This window comes from Astatotilapia calliptera, chromosome 7 (assembly GCF_900246225.1).
Source record: "Astatotilapia calliptera chromosome 7, fAstCal1.2, whole genome shotgun sequence".
NCBI lineage: Eukaryota > Metazoa > Chordata > Actinopteri > Cichliformes > Cichlidae > Astatotilapia > Astatotilapia calliptera.
The window spans coordinates 64,840,594-64,859,711 of NC_039308.1; the positions used below are offsets into that span (position 1 = coordinate 64,840,594).

The window sequence follows — 19,118 nt, forward strand, 5'->3', positions numbered from 1 at the left end:
TAATAACTCTCCTCTCTCCCTCTTTGGAGCCTAAGAAAAAGCCATCACGCTTTTTTATGGAACAGTGGCGCCTGGCCAGCCCCCAGAGTCCCCCTGATTCTCCCCCCACCACGTCTGACACCTTGAGACAGGTAGTCATTTTATGCCTGGAAGGAATGGCGTGTCGTGGCGCTGACACACTAAACGTGCACTTGGCCTGTCAGGAAGATGATGCACCTCACTTTCCAGCACAAGTCGCTTAACGTGATCTCACCTGATGTTTGCTTGAAAGTCGGGCTGCTTGTTTAGAAATGCGAGCAAACTCATTTGTTTAGCACGTTTGCTGTGATTAGTGAGTGCGAGTGATCCGTCACTGTGTCTGAACAGATATTAAAGTAATCTTAGCAGAACTCTGTTATAATTCCCACGCTTATTTGTACTCAGTAGCTGATTTGGATTTTAAGAGCAGCTTGGCAGCAAAAATCTCATCTAGTGTAATTCCCATGTTGACGAGCTAACTTTCAATTTAGCAGAGCGGTGCACAGTAATAGTTTTCGTGGCTTAGGTTTGCCACATGCTACAGTCGACCTAGATTCTTCCCTTTTTAAAGCTCTTTGAGGTTTCATAGATTGAAATCTAATCCTGGTGTAGATTAATTCAGAATTCGACCCAAAGATGATCTCATATGCCAAGCACTTGCTGAATTTGGGAATTAGCAACGCAGCTTTGCAGATTTTTGCAGATTTTTACAGATTATTGCAGCTCGTTTATATTTACGGTGCAGCATGAGTGACTTTGTGTGTGCAAGCGAATAAAAACTGCATGACTGCTTTAAGCGAGTTGTCTAAACACTGTGATAGTTGATCTTTTTCCAAATCCAGCTCTTGGTAGTAAACCCAACATGAAACTTTTGAGGTTTTTCTCAGGAACTGTGTTCGCTGCTTTTGGTGGAGCCTCACACACGTCTGAACACTCAACCAGTCCAGCGTGCAAACGCTTCCTTTGTCTTGTGTAAATTCCCTGTTAGACACCATTGTTTGTCTGCTGTGTTTGAGCACTTGTCGCACACACACCTCTTCCTTCTGTTTTTCACGTTGTTTTTCATCCATCATTTCTAATGTTTCTCTACCTGTCCTCTTATTTTTCTTTCTTTCTCTCATTGCTGTTGATAGCAGTATGTAAGGATGTACACAGGGGGCGTTAGCTCATTGACCGAGCAGATAGCCAGTCAGCTTCAGTCTCCCAAGCCCACACATGTACCTGAAAAGAGGGATTTGGTAAGCACTCGGGTTGTAGAGTAGAAGGCATGTGGCTACACAGATCACTGCAGCGCTTCCCAGAGAGTGTGTTTTTTGCACATTGTGCTCCTTTTACCACATTTGAACTTCCTTCTCTCCCGTAGCTGCAGAGTGTGTTTTCCCAACGAGTCCCTGTAATTTGGACTGCTGCTCGCCTGCAAGCATCCCTCTCTCACTAATGAATAACTTTGGAATTGCTGTATTTTGGAATCATTAGCTTGTAAATAATATCTGTATCCTTCAAACATTTGTAGTGACCTGATGTGAGCGTCTGGCTTAACAATAACTTTCTCCTTGTGCACCAGTTTGAACGTTTCTCTTCATTTATAAATAAAGATTGATTCAGTACTTTTTCCCTTGCAGGGCTCGCTCAGGAAAGAATTCCCTGTCAACATCGGAGGCAGCGATGTTTGTTTCTTCTGCCGAAAACGCGTGTACGTGATGGAAAGGCTGAGTGCCGAGGGGAAGTTCTTCCATCGCAGCTGTTTCAAGTGCGACTACTGCGGCACGACTCTACGACTGTCCTCTTATGCGTTTGATGTCGAGGACGGTAAGCTTTCCAAATGGTTTCAGCCCCACGTGTGCTTATATTTCATTAACTACAAGGTGAAATAGACTGAAATGATCTTGAGTACGATATAATGACTAAAGTGTAAAGCTGCAAAGATGATTCTTCGTTTGAAGACATACAATCTAGAAACGATTTTGACTGTGTGCACGTTTGCTGCCCTCCTGTGGTGTGTTCACGCCATGGCCTCTCAGCCTGTTTTTTTTTTTTTTTTTTTGAGCCGAGGAATGCAGCAGAGCCATCTTCTGATTCAAAAAATGAAGTTACAGCCACATAATTTTTCAAAATTTATTGGTTTTAAATATGTAAAAGACAGCTGTAAGAGATTTTTGCGGTAACCCCCACCTCGGACTCAGTGCAGTCTTATGATTCCATATTTTTCCATGCTGGGAGGTGTCTATTGTGCTTAAGGACAGGCAACAGATTGTTCAGTGGGACAGTAGCTTTTTCACGGTCAGCTGTGGGAACAGAACCTCCTGATTTTTCTGAATGCACTTGAGACAAAGGAATTGATTTTTTCCGACAGAGTAGATGCAGCCCACAGACTCCGTGAGGTGAAATTTGCCGAATGCGTTTATTTGTGCATTTAATGTATTTGCTTATGCTCTGTGTGTCTCCTACAGGAAAATTTTACTGCAAGCCCCACTACTGTTACCGCCTGTCTGGGTATGCTCAGAGGAAGAGGCCTGCTCCCTCTGCTGCTCCAGTCACAGCCAAGGTCCATTTTTATTTACTTGAAGAAATCCTGGTGGAAATCAGGATAGGGCTGGAAAAATGTTCTGAGAGTGCTCTCATATCTCCGATAGCAGGGCTGATGTTAAAATCATTTGTGTCATTTGCAGGAGAATCAGACCCCCCAAATACCTACTACGACCGTGGATGCCCCTGGAAGGGCGATGGCAGCAGCTGCCCCCTCGGCTGACCTCCAACCCTCAGGTACTCGACTTTCCTATCTAGCTGTGGCGGCTGCGCCCTGGCGTCTGGCCGTGGGTGTGGGAGTCCAGCTAGGCACCCTCCGCCGCACTCTCTCCCGGACCTGCCACCAGGTGGCACACAACCCCTTAGATTCTCCCTTCCTGTTTACCTACTGCATCTACCTCTTCTGCTGTTTCACCATCAATGTCCTGCTCAGCCTCCTCTAGCATGACTTTTGTGTCCCTTCTTATTTCCTTCCTTGCTTCCTTTTTCTCTTTGCCGACTACTGTCAGTGGGATGTATATAGATCTAGTTTGTGTGACCAAAGCTTCAAAATGGTCCTGTAAATACTGTGAGTCTCTCAGTTGCTGAATTATTTCCTGAAGATGCAGCATTCTTTCTGTTTCTGTTGGCAGTCTCTTTATGACTTGTGATTGGCAGATGGATTCAAACAGTGCTCTGGCGCCATAATCTTAGAAGTGAATGGTGCATCTTAAACCTGTTTGTTTCTTGGCTTGGAAATTATAGAGAGCTGCTCAGAATTCCTTCTGGTCAGCTCTCCAGGCAGCACCATTAACCCTTTGCATAGACCTCCTCATTGCTATTCTGGCTTTTACTGTGAAATGTGGAAGTAAAGTTTAGCTTTCTTAGCCCCCAATCCCCCCCCCCAAAAAAATATATCAGTTACCCACTGGTGTGTACATTCAATCTCTATATACTGTTAATGATTGCTATAGAGCTGCCTGTTTTTAATGAAGGGCCAAGCTGTACTCTTTGGTGATTGTAACCCCGAGTGGCCTGTGAGTGCTCTTTTTTTTAGCTCGACCTCCTCCTGTGTGACGTGTTTCTTTCTCTGTAAGTTGTTTTGCACCTATTAGTATTCCTCTTCCTAAAACTCACTATTATATGTGATAAAGTGCCTGTATCAGTGCTGTTGTGAGCTTTACCTTTCCCCTTCCGATCAGAGCATCTTAAAACTGAGAGCTTTACTAGTGCTTGCATTGGTGCTTGGGACTGGAGTTTTGTTTTCACCCCCCCTTCCTCTGCCTTCCTGCATTCCTCAGCCTTTCACCCCCCGACAGATTCCTGCCAGAACCACTTGTATTTGCTCGACGTAGTGCGTCTCATCTGCAGTAATTGCTTTGCACACTGTAGCTGAATAAAATCACGGATTAGACTAGAGAGAGCTGAAACCGGTAAGCTTTGCAGAAAATTAATATTTGAAACTTTAATAAGTGAAAGTGTTAATAAGTGTAGGCCTGCCGCAATGTGGCAAGTGTAGTTTATAACTTCAGATGCAAGACTTTATTAAATACTGTAGTCATACTGCAGCCGTGCATACTATAATATATTCTACATTAAGATTAGACAACAAACAACTGCTAATATATTGGTGGAGGTTTGCAGTCAGTGTAAAGTACTGTAGAACAAAGCAATATTTTGCAGGTCTATACATTCGTCAGATATGTGTGCTTGTGCTGCACAGACACCTCCACAAATACATATGCATTATATGGTAAGGACATCCCATGCTGCTGCAAAGTTCAGCAACTGTGGAGTTCTTGGACCACTAAATTAGTGTTTGCAAAATAATAAGAGTTAGACCACTAAACCAAAATCAACCACAAAAAAACCAAAACAGACCCCCAACTGCTGACAGAAGTCCAACCCTGGACTATATCAGATGAAGTAATTACAGTGTTTAGTGATGCAGGTTATTAAAGTATAAATATGTATCAGTTTAAACTTAAGTCTCTCTCTTCTTTGCTGTTTTACGTACTTTTCACTTGTTTTCGAGGAAACATCTATCGTCACATTCATATGAGTCACACATACAAAATAAACAGGATTCAGTGTCAAATATCACACATTTAATGAGATCATGGGACTTTAAGGCATTGGCCTTAAAGCAGTGCTAGTGCTCTTTATTTCAATTAGAATTTATCTCTAAGTGACAAGATGACGGCTGTACTTCCATGATAACTCTATTTTAACCCATTTCACTGTCATGAACCTTTGCCAGAGGAAATATTGTCAAAACATACAGTTTTAAGGTTTGCTTCTCAGAATGGGAACAAGGCAAGGCACCAATCTTGTACATTTAAGTATAGAACAATGGCTCTATTTTAAAGTGTGAAACCTATTTGTGTTTGTTGATCTTATTTGCTGTAGGAATATTATCTAATGCAATAAATTCAGTAATAGATCTTAAATCGGTGTCTCCTTGTCAGTTTGTCCTTAATGTACAAGATTACTTTGGTTAAAGTTCTGGCTGCAGATGTGGATGAAAATGCACCATTTTACTAGTTGGATGTGTGATGGATTTGATGCTGTCGCTGACGTAGCTTCACACATACACTGCCAGAATTTGCATCGGTTTTCACATCAGCGTTCACAAATACATTGGATTTAGTTTGGTCCTGCTTGCACCTGCCTGATCATCACCTGCACGTCTGTGCTCTCTCTCCTCTGCTTTCTTACCTTGATCCTGTACCCCACAGTGCTGGAAGTGAACGGCCTGCAGGAACCGAGCCTAGCTAAACGCCTGAAGGGAACTCCAGAACGCATTGAGCTGGAGAACTACCGTCTGTCCCTGCAGAGGGAGGAGGAGCTGGAGGAGGTGCCTGAGGAGACGCTGGCGGAGCACAATCTGAGCAGTGTGCTGGACAAGGCCACAGATGCTGACCTGGGTTCTAGGTAAGATTTTAACAACATCCGTTAATTTCGTTTTTATGATATTCGGTTTTACCCTTTCTGCCGTTTAGTGTTCAGCGAGTTGTTTAAACGATCTCTAATAAGACTTTAAACAAGTTTCAACTCTTTGGACGTCCTTAAAATAGTCGCGTCACGCAAGCAGCTCTGGCTATGCGCACAGAAGCTCCACCCACTCTTTAAACTTTTTGTTCGTGACAGTTAGCCAATCACGATAAAGTGGGATAGAAAGGAAGTGGGAGGAAGCTAAAAACATCTTAGTTGGGATTAACTGTGGGGGTTCACCAACGAGCGGTTTGTCTATTTTGAATCACAGAAAACTTCTTTGCAAGAGTCCAGAATCCCTCAGGCTGCTGTGAACGTCTCCATACTTGTACTGTCCTCAAATACTTGCTTTCTTTCATGTTCCCTAACACTTTGCTGACGCCTTTTCTCTACTTTCTGCAGTAGCTCAGAGTCAGACATGGAAGAGGAGGACGAGCAGGAGGATCAAGAAGAGGCGGAGGAGCAGCCTCCCAGCCCGTCAGACCTCGGCGGCGTTCCGTGGAAGGAGGCGGTAGAGCTCCACGCCAAGCTGAGGGGCGATCACTGCGAGGAGGGAGAGGGTGAAGCTTTGGCTGACACACGCAGCAGAGATGGGGAAGTAGATGAAGAGGACGAGGAGGAGGAGGATGAAAATGAGGCCGAAGAAGATGAGGAGTCGAGCGAAGGTAAATTAGTTTTGCATTGTTATTCCCGTGATAGTGGAAATTAATGGTTTCTTTATGCTAATGTGTTTACACCCTATCCAGACTTCAGTGGCCTTGACCTCAGAGCTCCGTGTTGTTTACTGTTTCATGTTCCCGTCACTGTCTGAAACACCGAGTCATCCTCTTGTCTCTCTTCTGCTTGTCTGCCATGTCCACATACAATGCACGTGTATGTATCTGTCTGTGTCATTTTCTTTTTTGATTTATTTTTGGGGGGCCTTTGTCTCCCCCTGCTGACAGAGGGGGATTACTGGCCCTGGGATAGAGAACTCCAGTCAGGCCTTTGGCTGGAGAAGTACCTTACAGACGAAGAGGATGTTGGTACATTTAAAGGTAGCAACGGAAGTGCCTGCGGATGTGTTTGCAGTTACTTTGAATAATTCTGCCTTGTTTGGGTTTCATTTTCAATAATTTCTACAAGAAGCGCGCCTTTGGCTTCTTTATGGTTTGGTTTGTTGTGTTTTTATGTGAGTTTTGTGTTCATCTGTGTTCCCTTTTCATTGTCAGTCCCATTCCATCTAACCTCCTGTTTCAAACCTCTGGAGTTCTTTATGGCATTAAAATACTAATCTGATGAATCAGATCTGATTATCTCCCCCACGGCGCTGCAGTTATGTTTTACAGCTGTGCGACGGAACTGTTATATTTAACAAATGTGTTATTATTTTCTTTTCCAAGCTTTGTACCCTTGAAGCTTACTTTTATGGTTTGGCGTTTTGCAGTGTATTGCATGCAGCCGCCCTTCATTTCTCTTTGATGATTTTTTTCCCATTGTCACTGTATAACTGTCTCTCTGCCTTTTCTCTTCCATTTTGCCCTGTTTTTCCCCCCTGTTCCTTTCTTCCACAACTACCCTCATCTCTCTTTATCTTCCTCTCCTAACTCACACAACTTTACGCCACGCAAAAATACAAAATCACAACACTTACATTTAGCGAGGAGTCTCCACATCCAACAAGTCCTGCAGCCTGTGGATCCCAGCGCCATTCCAGGTTTGAGAGCACATCTGGAGTCTGAGGGAGACAAGGATGATGGCCAGCTGGCCTCAGCCTCCCAACTCTCCCAGCCCTCTGAGCTCACGCAGCCCTCCTCTGCAGGTAACCCACCCGGGGGCCTATACGCCTGGGAAGGCCGTGGGTCTCGCCATGTTCAGGATCAGGGTGTCTCATTTTGCAAGTGTGGCTGCTGCTGCTTTGTCTGTGTCTGCCACAGGTGGACCCCAGCTTGTTGTTTTGAATTACCTCTGATTTGTACATTTGTGTAACATTGCTTTATTTCTCGGAATGTCTAATTTTGTGTTGAGCCTGTTGTCATTCAGAGTCACTGTTGTTCCTCTGGGGCGAATATAACGCTCTCCAAACGCATCCCAGCGCGCCATTTAACCCTCTCGTCAGTTCCTTTGATTTGATTCTCTTTTGTTCTTTTGTGTTCTCCCATGTTGTTTCTCATGTGTCTAATTGCTTTACTGTTATTTCCCCGCCATCTATCCCTCGTCGTTCTGTATCTTCTGGTTTGAATGTAGCCCCTGCCCACACGTCCGCCCGACACGAGGCAGTGAGAGTCTGGTTGGAGTCCCTGTCCGGAGGTAGCACAGACTCGAAAGGGATCCTGACATCCCGTCTTAGACTCCTGTTCTGTCTATCAGCTGGGCTGGCCTCTTTTCATGGAGCATGCATAAACACATGCAGAGACCAGTAAACTCACAAGCATGCCTGCTGTAAGGCTGTCGAGGTTTTTCTCTCCTGGGTTCAGATCAGCACTTGTGTTTCACCTTTTGTAACCAAACCTTACATTCTACTCTTCTAATTTCCAAAATATGTATTTTCTTTTGCACTTGCTCTGTATGTTATGCTGTAACGTAATATATTCCGGGGAGTGAAACCACAAGGCACCACAGCTTTGGGAGCTCACCTCTTAATGGCACTTGTACTTGCATTAAGTTCACAGAATGTGGGTGTTGAAGTACATTATCAGCTGATTAAGAGCTTGAATGAATTGAATGAGAGTCCTACACCTCTGTTTGAAGTCCTCGTATAAGCCTTGAGTTCAGAGTTAAAGGCCCAGTAAAGACCTCCGGCAGAGATCAGACCAATTACAAAGTTCTTTTAGTAGTTTATGTGCCCGTGCACTCAGATCGGTCACCTAGTAGTTAAAGCTGATATATAAACTGCATGGATAAACTGCCCCCTCCCAGTTTTGCTCGCTAACCACAGTTTAACCAGTAACATTCTGGTTGTGCTTCTGCTTGGATCAAATATTTTCAGCTTACTAATTTAAAGTTGCTGCATGTAGCTGCAGCCTAGCTGCTCCTTTGTTCATATTAAAAGACTTGGACTGTTTGATTTGTATGCAAAAGATTTTCTTTCTTTCTTTTTTTTTTTTTTGCCCAAACTCTTTCCTAATGCTGTCTGAAGAAAAATAGATTTTGATTTTTAAAATCTACTCACCTTTTTTTCGACCTTTTAATGTTTGTATTCGGCTTTTCAAAATCGGCCTCGATAGCTTTCCACCTCACTGTCAGGATTTCTGAGAAAAGATTCATTCAAGCTACTTTTAAACAGAAAAAAGTTCTCACAGTTATTGTCTAAAGACACGATAATAATGTTCCAATGACTCATTTATTTCCCTTTTTTTCATGTCAGAGCCCTGCGAAGATGAAGTACTCGAAGCCGAAGCAGACGGTCCAGATATGGAGCCTGGCACAGAGATGGATCAGGGTAAACAGTCAAAACATTACAAACAGTAATGAATCCATCAAGTGTTTAACATGCGGAAAATAGCATTTTTGTTTACAAAGAACTCTCTTCATCAAAATGAAACGACTCAGATAATTAAACTTCCAAAGCTGTGTAATAATGAAATATTTGATGTGATGTTTAAATTCCAGATGACATCCCTTCGGATGCGGAAGCTGAGGCTCGTTTGCACCAGTCGGAGCACGATGAAGCGCTTCCCGAGGAAGACAAGAAATCGGAAAGCTTGGCAACAGCTTCCAGTATGGGTACATGTCACAAAACGTTTCTCTACACGATCACGCAGATATGTTTTCCACAAGTAAAAGGCAATGAGCCTTTTCTTCTCCCTTTTGTGAATTCAGAACCATCCAGCATCGGCCTGCTGCAGAAGGACGATATCGTTCTTTTTCCGCTTAAACCATCCCCAGAACCTGAAACCCAGGTGAGATGATGCTTCAGAGGTTCAAAGCGATTAATGGCTTTTACCTGAATCCTAAACTCCTCTGTTGTTTGTTTTGTTTTGTAGATAAGTCCCGTAAAATCTCCTGGTCTCCGCTTTTTTCCTGATCCTTTCATACCTGAGGAAACAAAGCCAGAAAAGATGACTCCATCTCCAACTTCCAGGAGCCCGCTGTGCCCTTCACCTGCTCCTGTCCAGCAGTTGTCTCCTGTTCCCTCACCTACTAATGCTGCTGCTTCTACACCAGTTAAAACCCCAACTTCTGCTTCATCTCCTCCTCTTTCACCCACCAAACCACCTGCTGCCTCTCCACTACAGCCACCCAGTGAGTCACCTCTCAAGTCACCAGTGAGCTCACCAATTTGCTCCCAGCCTACACCCCTGCCCGAAACTGAAGGACCTAAATCTCCCGTCTTTCCTCACCGCTCCATTTGCCCTCTCACAGGAAACCCCCTCTCCCCGATCTGTGCCCAGCCGCTGCCCTGCCATGAACCCTCATCACCCCTCACCTCTGATTCTCCCGTCAGAACTCAGCCCGTCCCCGCAGTCACTTCAACGCCCTTGGCTAAAACCAACATGGCCACGCCAGAGCCTTCAAATTCCTCAACAGAAGAGACGCCGTCTAAAAAGACGGATATCATTGAGGAGTTCTGGTTGAAGAGTGCTGAGATAAGAAAGAGCCTCGGTCTGACTCCTTTGGACCGCAGTAGTAAAATCTTAGAAAGGAGTGTTGTTAAGACTCCACCTCAGGACTCCAACTTCGCTAAGACACAAACAGCAGACGTGTCCGGGGAACAGAAGCCTGCCTTCACTGGCCGGGCTGTCATTCGCAGACTCAACATCACTCTCGAGGGTCAGGTCATTACTCCTATCGCTCCTGTTGAGCCCAAGAGCGATGGCTCTGATAAAAGAGACATCAGCAGCAGCTCAGGCTTGGGCTTGAATGGAAGTGTGGCCACAAGCCAGACGGTAAACAGTGACAGCTATAACACGTCCGACTCGGCTATGCTGACACCACCTTCCAGTCCGCCACCACCCGTGCCTGCTAATCAGTCTCCAGCCGTGCTCAGGCAGCAGAGACACCAGGTGTCCTGGACCAACGGAACAGAAAAACTTCCATCTGAGCATGCCAAAGAGCCAGCAAAAGCCACTACCCCTGTTCCTGCACCCAGGACCCAGCTGAGCCCCGTATCTGTGCCCAAACCAGCACCCAGGAAGGTCTCCTCACCTCAGGCAGCTCCAGAAACAACCCCGGTGGTCGTGATGAGGGAGAAGAAGAGGGAGAAGCCACGGCCGCAGGAGACGAGGAAGTCATTTGTGGAGACTGTGGAGGAGATTCCTTTTGCTGACGATGTGGAGGAGAGCTACGACGACCGGACACCAGACACAAGCATGAACAGGTATTACACTCCGCCCACGAGCAAGCTGAGCAGGGAAAAACCTCCCCTTCATTTGGCACTAGCAATGGAAAATGGTAAACCCAATATCCCAGTCAACCCAGTCTCTAAGACCCAGAGGGCAACTCAGTTCTCTCCAGAAGCCAGGGAGATTGCAGAGGAGAGGATAAGGGCCAGAGAAAAATCTGTCAAGAGCCCGGCTCTAAAAGAAGCTATGGCCAAACAGTTGAGCAAAATGAAAGAGTCCGATGGGGAAAAGGGCGCCTCACCTAAAGTGGCCTGGAATGTAACACCAGACACTGTTGGAAAAAGTAAAAAGTCAGCTGCATCTCCAAAGACATCAGCTGTGAAAGCTTTAGAGTCAAAGAAGTCCGAGGCCCTGTCGGAGCGTTTCTTTAGCAGTAACAAGAGCCTGGACAGCTCGGTGGCTTCGTCAGACGGCTCCTCTACAAGTAAAAGTAAGAAACGAAGCTCCCTCTTCTCCCCGCGGAAAAACAAGAAGGAGAAAAAAGCCAAGAACGACAGCAGCAGGCTCTCGGGCGCAGATGAGACGCCTCCAAAACACAAGTCTCTGTGGAAGGCTGTCTTCTCAGGGTACAAGAAGGACAAGAAGAAGAAGGATGATAAGTCGTGCCCGAGTACACCGTCGTCCAGCTCCACTACTCAGGACTCTGGGAAGAGAAGGACATCACCTCTTGGGAGATCTTCAGGTAAGACTATTCTTCCAAAGCTCATTTCATGTTATGAAATTATTGATTGCTGATTGTTGTCTTTGCTTGTCGTTTGAAGTAGACTTGAAAACTCGGAGAAACCTGAGTTTCTCCGAAGATTCCGACCTGTCCTGTGACGATGTTCTGGAAAGATCCTCCCAGAAGTCCAAAGCAGATGTGAGCAAATACAAATGTCACGTGGTTGTCATTAGGGATTCATGCATGCACAGGCTTGCAACGCCAACCGGAGTTGCCTGGGGTCCTTAAAACCGCCTTTTTGGACCTTTCTTGAATGAATTTTACTCATGCAGGTTCATCTCATTAGATGTAAATCACAACTTAAAATCAAACTGTTGTGAATGAAACTCGTGCAGTCTGGCTTTGCAAGGCTATACATATCATCACGACATCCGCTGTACCAGTTTCTGTTTTGCTTCCTCTCGAAAATGTTTTTCTTTATATAATCTCTTCCACTCCTAGAGGCATGTGGACATCTTTGACCTAGTATCAGGCATGCAGAAGGAGGCAATAAAGGAAGAGACACTGGAAAAGGAGAGGAGGAGGGAGTTGAAGGAAAAAAGGGGGGTGAAAGAGAGGCATAAAAAAAGGGGACAGGAGAAGGAGGTTAAGCGAGAAATGGAGAAAGACGACGAGGAGGTATTGTGCAGCAGGGGTTACATAATTTTGAATTTCAGAAAGTGTCATCTTTCTGAATAATGCCATTTAGCATCACCAATCTTTTAGTTAAAGTTCATATAATGTGTCGGTGGCTTTGCAAGCAAACCCCAGATAAATCTTTGCTATTATTTCATCTCTTTTTAAAGAGTTATTGGAATAAAATAATGTGTATATATATTTTTTTGACCTTGGGAGGTCTCAGAACAAATTATGATAAAAATATTTTCAAGGTCTGGACAAGTGAATTCTTTAAAAGATCGTAATAATTCAATATCCTGAACGCATAAATGGCGTTGGAACTATGCACATATTTGGAACAAGTCCTTAAATTTTAGAACATGAGCTCTTTTATTGGAATCCATTTGCACTCATTGCATTTATGGCTGAAATTCAGCATTATATTTGCCACTGCTGCCGAGTCTGTGTGTGTTTCTGGTGGTTTTAAATAGATAGAATCGTGCTCAGGGCCAGAGGCATGAAGCTCAGATGTACTCCTATTCTCTTTTGTTTGTGTATATTTTGGAAACGTGTACATAAATCAGCCACAACACTAAAGCCTGTGGACACCTGCGTCGATTTTCCCCCACTCAGGGCGTGGCTAGTCTTGCTAATGACCTACGAAATGTATTCAGGTGTGTTGCAACCAGGACACATGGAAAAGTTTCAGGACACCAGACCTCAGGGCCGGTGTCCTGCAGGTTTTAGATGCATCCTTGATCCAACACAGCTGATCTAAAGGCTAAATGATCTGCTCAACATGTCTTGATGGGCTGTATCCCAATTCAGGATCTGCAGCCTTAAAGTACGCAGCCTCAACGATCCTCAAGGGCCGCGTAAGGCCGGAAGTGCGAGGCTTGTGTAATGGGACGGTCTGTTGCGCTGCCCAGGTTGCCTAGCAACCATGATACTAACAGCTGGAAACGTTTCATACAGCTTTGTTTGACAGAGATGAAGGAGAAAATCTTTTGTTCATTTGTTTGTTTCTACACGAGCTTTGATTATTCTCTGTAGGATTAAGCTCAGCTATTGAACGGCGTATATTTTAAAGTAAAGGCTTTAAAACCAAGTTAGTACAAACGTCACTAACGTCACATAACTTTGTCGACATGTGACCAACAGGAATGTTTAATGTTCTTCGTTATTAAACATTTGCACATAAATAAGTGACATAATATTCAGTACTTAAAGTTTACTCTTCGGGCGCCCCTCATCCGCCGTTTTTTTTTTCTTCGGCAAAATTATCCACACCCACCGCCGCGCTATGCATTCTGGGATATGTTGGGCCACGAAGTCTACACCGCCACAGCCTTAAAATTCAGGGAAATGAAGGACGCATCTGAGGGCCGCATTTCAAGCAGCCTTCGAATTGGGAAATCCTTTGCCACGTCACTGTGACGTAATCGGCCATAAAATGCGGCCTTTAAGGCTGCAGACCCTGAATTGGGATACAGCCATGGAAAAGTTTTAGATGTATCCTTGATCCATCACAGCTGATTTAAATGGCTAAAAGACCTCCTCAACATGTCTTGATGTTCTCCAGAGGCCTGGTAATGAACTAATCATTTGATTCAGGTGTGTTGACCCAGGGTGAGATCTAAAACCTGCAGGACATTGCTTTGCATCATGGTGTCTATGCCGCGGTGCTAACCGCTTCACCCGTCTGTGGTTTTGATGTTGTGGCTCGTTGTCGTTTGATGAATGTCGTTTTCTTCTTTGTAACGATTATTGATCTGAATTATTCACTTCATACGGCTACAGTAACAGGAGTTTTAAGTTGTATCATGCCTCTCAGCCATGTGTGAGTCAGTGAGAGCCCCTGAGAAATCTATAGAGTAGTCTCTTTTTTTTTTTGTCCCCATCCCTTTCAGATCTGTGAATACTAGACAAGACACAAGCGTCATAGTTGTAGTATTGGACACAACATCTCATCATAAAACATTTTACACTTGAGTTTCTTGGTTAGTGTCACAATTTTGTAGTTAATGTAGATCTTTAACTATTTCATTCCACCTTGTCTTTTTTGTGATATTAACGTTGCCTGTTTTGATTGTACCAACTAGACTGTGACTCACTGTTCTGTTTATTTTACTTTTGTTTATTTAACATAATCATTAACCCATTTAATCATATCATCTGTATCATGTTTGTTTCCTCCCTTTTATGTTTCGTCTGCCCCAAGTCTGTTTATGTCCCTCACGCACTGGCGTTCAAGAGATCGTATGCCACAAAGGTAGTATTACATACATTCCCGCTGATAACCCTCCTGCACCCCGTCTCGTCTTCCTGCACACGTGCCAGTTTACTTTCATAACACCCTGCGTAGGCCTGGCCTAAAGCTAATCGTTGTTCTGTCTGGATGCATGCGACAGTTGGACAGCAACGCTCGCTCACTGACTGCTGAATATCCACTCTGTTATAACACGACGTTTCCAATAGCGCTCTCTTTTCTGGTCACCGTGATACCTCTGCATCTGTTGACACCCCAGGCTGTTATGAGATTAATCTGTCACTGCGGCTCTGTATTTACTCCAGTCTGGCTACTGGAGGACCTTTTCACATGTTTTCATTCATGTTTTCTCTTTCTGCCGTTTTGCGCTAGCTTAAATGCTCATCCATGTCAGCTTACAGCGGAAACATCTCTGTTTTTTCTCACATATGTATTATCTATTGTGGAGGATTATAACAGAGCTTGCAGGAAAGTTTATATGAAGTATGTTTCACACTGTGTTTTATGCAAGCATAACTTTTCTAGCCCCCGAGAGTCCCGTAGATGACCGATGAAGCTTTAAATAGCATTAGCCACTTTCCTGTTATCTCCTCGCCCTGTTAGAAGATCCAGAAAGTTCCCCTCCTCAGCTTGTCTGAGTGCTCAGCACCTCATGGAGCCACCTACACACATTAGGACCTTGTGGATGCGACTTTTCTGATTTACGTTTTGTTATTCCACACAGAAAACCTACACGGAGGAAGAGCTTAATGCCAAGCTGACGCGTCGAGTCCAAAAAGCTGCACGACGACAGGCCAAGCAGGAGGAACTGAAGCGGCTCCACAGAGCCCAGGTTTGTCCTTTCTTCTTTTAAAGACTGCTTTCCTAATATAATTTGGGAATTCAGTTTCCTGCATTCTTCCCCTGGTGCTTTTTACCATTTGGTCACTCCTAATGTTTTGAACTGAGGCCAGATTCATCCATGGTGATTGATGTTGTAACTGCAGTCAGACTCCCGTTCCCCTGACTCAGCACTAAGCTCTCTTTTCTCCTGGAGCTGTCATTTGCTGGCCTCAGTTTTGCTTCCCTTTACTGGCTATTTGCAGGACCCCACAGGACTTCTTCTATTTCAGCTCCCAATTCTGTGTGGCACAGATAAACCCAAGACCTGACAGAAGCTGTTACAGGAGATTCGAGAGGGGGGAAAAAACCTTTTCACACAATTTGTGTGCTATAAAGCATCAAAAGTTTCAAATTAAAACAAAAAAACAACTTCAAATCAAGACACAGAGAAGATGACAAGCGACTGAAATCTGCACGTTTTCTTGGGGTTTTTGACAAATTAATACAAATGTCCTGTGTGGCTGCAGGCGTTAAATATAGTTGTCGTTGCCACTTCTGACATTTCAACAGAGTAAACAGCCGCATCGACTGAGTGTTCCCTGTGGGAGTTTAGGGGGGATTTCTAATTACTGGTAGTTAGTTATCACCCTGTGCATTTATGATACTGATGTGCCTCTGCTGCTGATCGTCTCCTCAGATCATCCAGAGGCAGTTGGAGCAGGTGGAGGAGAAGCAGAGGCAGCTGGAAGAGAGGGGCGTAGCTGTGGAGAAAGCTTTGAGAGGAGAAGCAGGTAATTCCTCGTCAGTCATACTTGCATATATCGATTTTTTTCATTCAGTTTGGCTTCCTATGTGCGCGTGCATTTTTAATATCGCGTATTAGACACCTCACTTGTTAATGTTTTACAAGTACTTTGCCATAAATTTGACGTAAGATCTTGGTCATGAAAGCTGCTCACCAGAGGCCGCGTTTTATCTTTACACGATATGAGTTCAGAGTTTTCTAGAGCTCCAAAGGGAATAGTAATAACAACCGTCAGGGTTACGTAACTCAGCAAACCTGTCCCTCTGCGCTCATTTGATTGTGCTGAAATCACTGTGTGCGTTTACCATTTATTCACTTGTGCCGAAGCATAATTCAGCACATGATTTCGTATGCAGGAAAAACACATTTATTTCTCCAAAGTAATAATCCCGAATTGTTTCTGACAAGGGACTATCACAGACGATATACTTCCGAAATGAGAAATAAATAATTTCTTTGAGAGCAGCACAATTTTTTTCTAAGCATGAATTGTGCTCAGTAGTAATAATATAATATTTACATGATGTAGATTTGCATGAGGATAAAGTACGAAGGTAGACTTTGCAGCACTGAAATGATATTCCAGCCTAGTGCACTTTATGGTGAAGTTAATGGAATGAAATGAAAACTTTAATCATGCAAATGCATGCATCTAGACACGCGGAGCATTAATTTCAGTCGGTCCCTTTTCTCGCCGACCAAATGACTGTTTTACTTTACCATCGGCTGTTTATCCAGTTTGCTGTTTGAGTATGTTTTAACGTGTTAATACTCTACTCTCTTAAAGGATTGTATAAAGGTACTTGTACATTACCCAAACAGCACAAAAGAAGATCAGGTATTAGATTTTACTGTAGTTTTCTTAATTTTTTTTCTCCCTTTCCTTTTAATTAACCACACATGAAACTGTTACGTAGGGTCCATCTGTGGTGACACACTGCAACAGTTCTCCATCTCCGAACATGTCGATATGTGTTCGTTCATAACGTGTCTGCCATCATCAGTCCAAGCTGCATGCAAACGAGGAGAATGCGTGTGTCCCCCTCCCCGACATAGATTGGTGTCTGCTCATTCTGGATGTGTTTCGTCTCTCTCACCGCCTCTCCAGTCAATACTCGGATCACGTTAGATTTCCTAAATGCAATCAGAATGTAAGAAATCAAATTCGGATTGGTTTGCAGCCCGACAACTTTGTTATTGGAATCATTTCTGCAAATATTTGCTGTGGTTGGATGACTTGATACAGATATTTCTTGAGATCTTGTCTTATCTTTTTTTCAATTTACTTATTTTTTTGCTGCTTTCAGAATGCACAACAGCTTATCTGCTAGTTCTTCTTTTCTGCTCAAATCAATACACATAAAAATGAAGCAATTTCCTCAACACGTCGACACACACACACACACACACACACACACACACACACAAAACGGAGCAAATATGCAGAATAGCCCAGCAAACGGCAACACACCAAATCTATGCAGCAGTCTTTTATTATCATCATTGGAAATATTCTGTTGCACAAAATGACTGCATTTGAATTGTGGTGAGTACTGATGGACTCTGTGTGTGTCTGTATGTTTCAGAGAACATGCATGACTTGCTTTTGTTGGAGATTTCAGTGTGTGCGTGTTTGTGTGCCTAGTTTGGGGCTGTGTTAAGTAACTCCTATCTCTAATATATCCCTGTCGTTGTAGACTATTGGGGAGATTCTAATTACAGTGAAATCCTGGACTTGCATCTGGGCGGTATGTATTTCACATCTGTCGCTTTAAAACTAACCTAATGGCTAACCCAATCTGTCCTTCCTCCTCCCTGTTACTACTTGAGCTTTGTACCCCTCATATCCGCCGTGATTGGCTGGCTGGCTTTAAGCCACTGCGATGCTCTCTGCTCCTTTACCCTCCCTCCCTCCCCTCGCTTTCTCCTTTACTGGGTTTGTAGTTCAGACACTCTTTACATCAAACGGAGATCAGACACTTGGCCTCGTGCTGTTCTCTTAAGATTGTCTTTGATCTCTATAAACTTATGAATGATGAATGAACGAATTAATAAGTAACTTTTATTTGTCACTCTGCTGCACGTAGACTGTTTGGTGCAAACGGCGACGCAATGCAAAGAGTGATATTAGAGCAGCAGTATGCATTCATGCTTTTGCTGCACATTAAAGTTCTGGTCTTCTGTTGCATATTCATTAAAACGTTTAATTTAGCAGATAGAATAATATACTGTTCATCAAATAAAATCCTGGCGAGTAGCAGCAGGCCAGCTGAGATGGGGAACCGAGAAAAGTACAGAGTTCTACTTAAAGGCTGGGAACGTTGAATATTCTGTTCATGAGAAGACCAAAACCACCAATGCACTGATCCTGCTGTCTTCTCATATTCCTACATCGATATATTCAGTGTTATTTTTATGGGAGACATACAGGACAACTGTAAAACAGATTAATGTCTGTATTTGTTTTAAACTAATGACCTTTTTTCAGTAAATCATCTCTTTTTTTAATTGGTACATGTGAGATTCGTAATATTGCATGCACAGGGTCTCTATTTTCATTTCTAGTGCAAATTTCTAAATCGATCTTTGTCAGTTGTCCTCTTTTACACCATTAGCTGGAAGGAAAACATGTTTGAAGCAACGCAGTTTGTAGATGAACTGAAAGAGCTTTGGCTTTCCTAATTTTAACAATAAGAGAAAAGAAATCCCAGCCTTGTATTTCAAGAAAGATATTAAAAAATAAATAAATCTGTGTCTTATTTCTGTGTTTTTATTGTCAACTGTCACATTACATCTAAAGATATCGCGTTTGTGACACTTTTGAGTCAACTCATCTCATCTAGTCATGTTCCGATCTTGCACATTGGAGCTAGAGTGTGATGGAAGATGGACAAACCTCGGACACCTGCCGACCACACACATGTGTAACCTGTGACCCACCCTGGTTTGACTAATACTAAACTCCTAGCCTGGCTCTTAGCTTCGCCTCAGAACTCTGTCCTGCTGTAGTTCTGCACTGTAGTCCCAGCAATCTTTCTCATACCTGCTCAGTTGCATAACTCC

At 43.7% G+C, this 19,118-nt stretch overlaps 1 protein-coding gene across 26 annotated transcripts in view; it reads left to right on the forward strand.

Moving 5' to 3' along the window:
• Window positions 1–19,118, forward strand: part of mical3a (microtubule associated monooxygenase, calponin and LIM domain containing 3a) — an 80,001-nt gene that overhangs the window by 53,000 nt on the left and 7,883 nt on the right. For 7 of the 26 annotated variants that reach the window (XM_026176603.1, XM_026176601.1, XM_026176613.1 and 4 more), the window contains 21 exons: window positions 30–131; window positions 1,152–1,256; window positions 1,641–1,827; window positions 2,469–2,563; window positions 2,688–2,781; window positions 5,262–5,457; window positions 5,920–6,182; window positions 6,462–6,554; window positions 7,157–7,318; window positions 7,744–7,806; window positions 8,864–8,938; window positions 9,109–9,222; window positions 9,319–9,398; window positions 9,483–11,523; window positions 11,603–11,700; window positions 12,004–12,180; window positions 14,381–14,431; window positions 15,153–15,260; window positions 15,948–16,041; window positions 16,843–16,893; window positions 17,753–17,803. In XM_026176603.1, the coding sequence (XP_026032388.1) occupies window positions 30–131; window positions 1,152–1,256; window positions 1,641–1,827; window positions 2,469–2,563; window positions 2,688–2,781; window positions 5,262–5,457; window positions 5,920–6,182; window positions 6,462–6,554; window positions 7,157–7,318; window positions 7,744–7,806; window positions 8,864–8,938; window positions 9,109–9,222; window positions 9,319–9,398; window positions 9,483–11,523; window positions 11,603–11,700; window positions 12,004–12,180; window positions 14,381–14,431; window positions 15,153–15,260; window positions 15,948–16,041; window positions 16,843–16,893; window positions 17,753–17,803 (4,300 nt within the window). The remainder of the gene's footprint in view (window positions 1–29; window positions 132–1,151; window positions 1,257–1,640; window positions 1,828–2,468; window positions 2,564–2,687; window positions 2,782–5,261; window positions 5,458–5,919; window positions 6,183–6,461; window positions 6,555–7,156; window positions 7,319–7,743; window positions 7,807–8,863; window positions 8,939–9,108; window positions 9,223–9,318; window positions 9,399–9,482; window positions 11,524–11,602; window positions 11,701–12,003; window positions 12,181–14,380; window positions 14,432–15,152; window positions 15,261–15,947; window positions 16,042–16,842; window positions 16,894–17,752; window positions 17,804–19,118) is intronic. The other 19 variants (XM_026176624.1, XM_026176625.1, XM_026176626.1 and 16 more) reach the window with 16 other exon arrangements.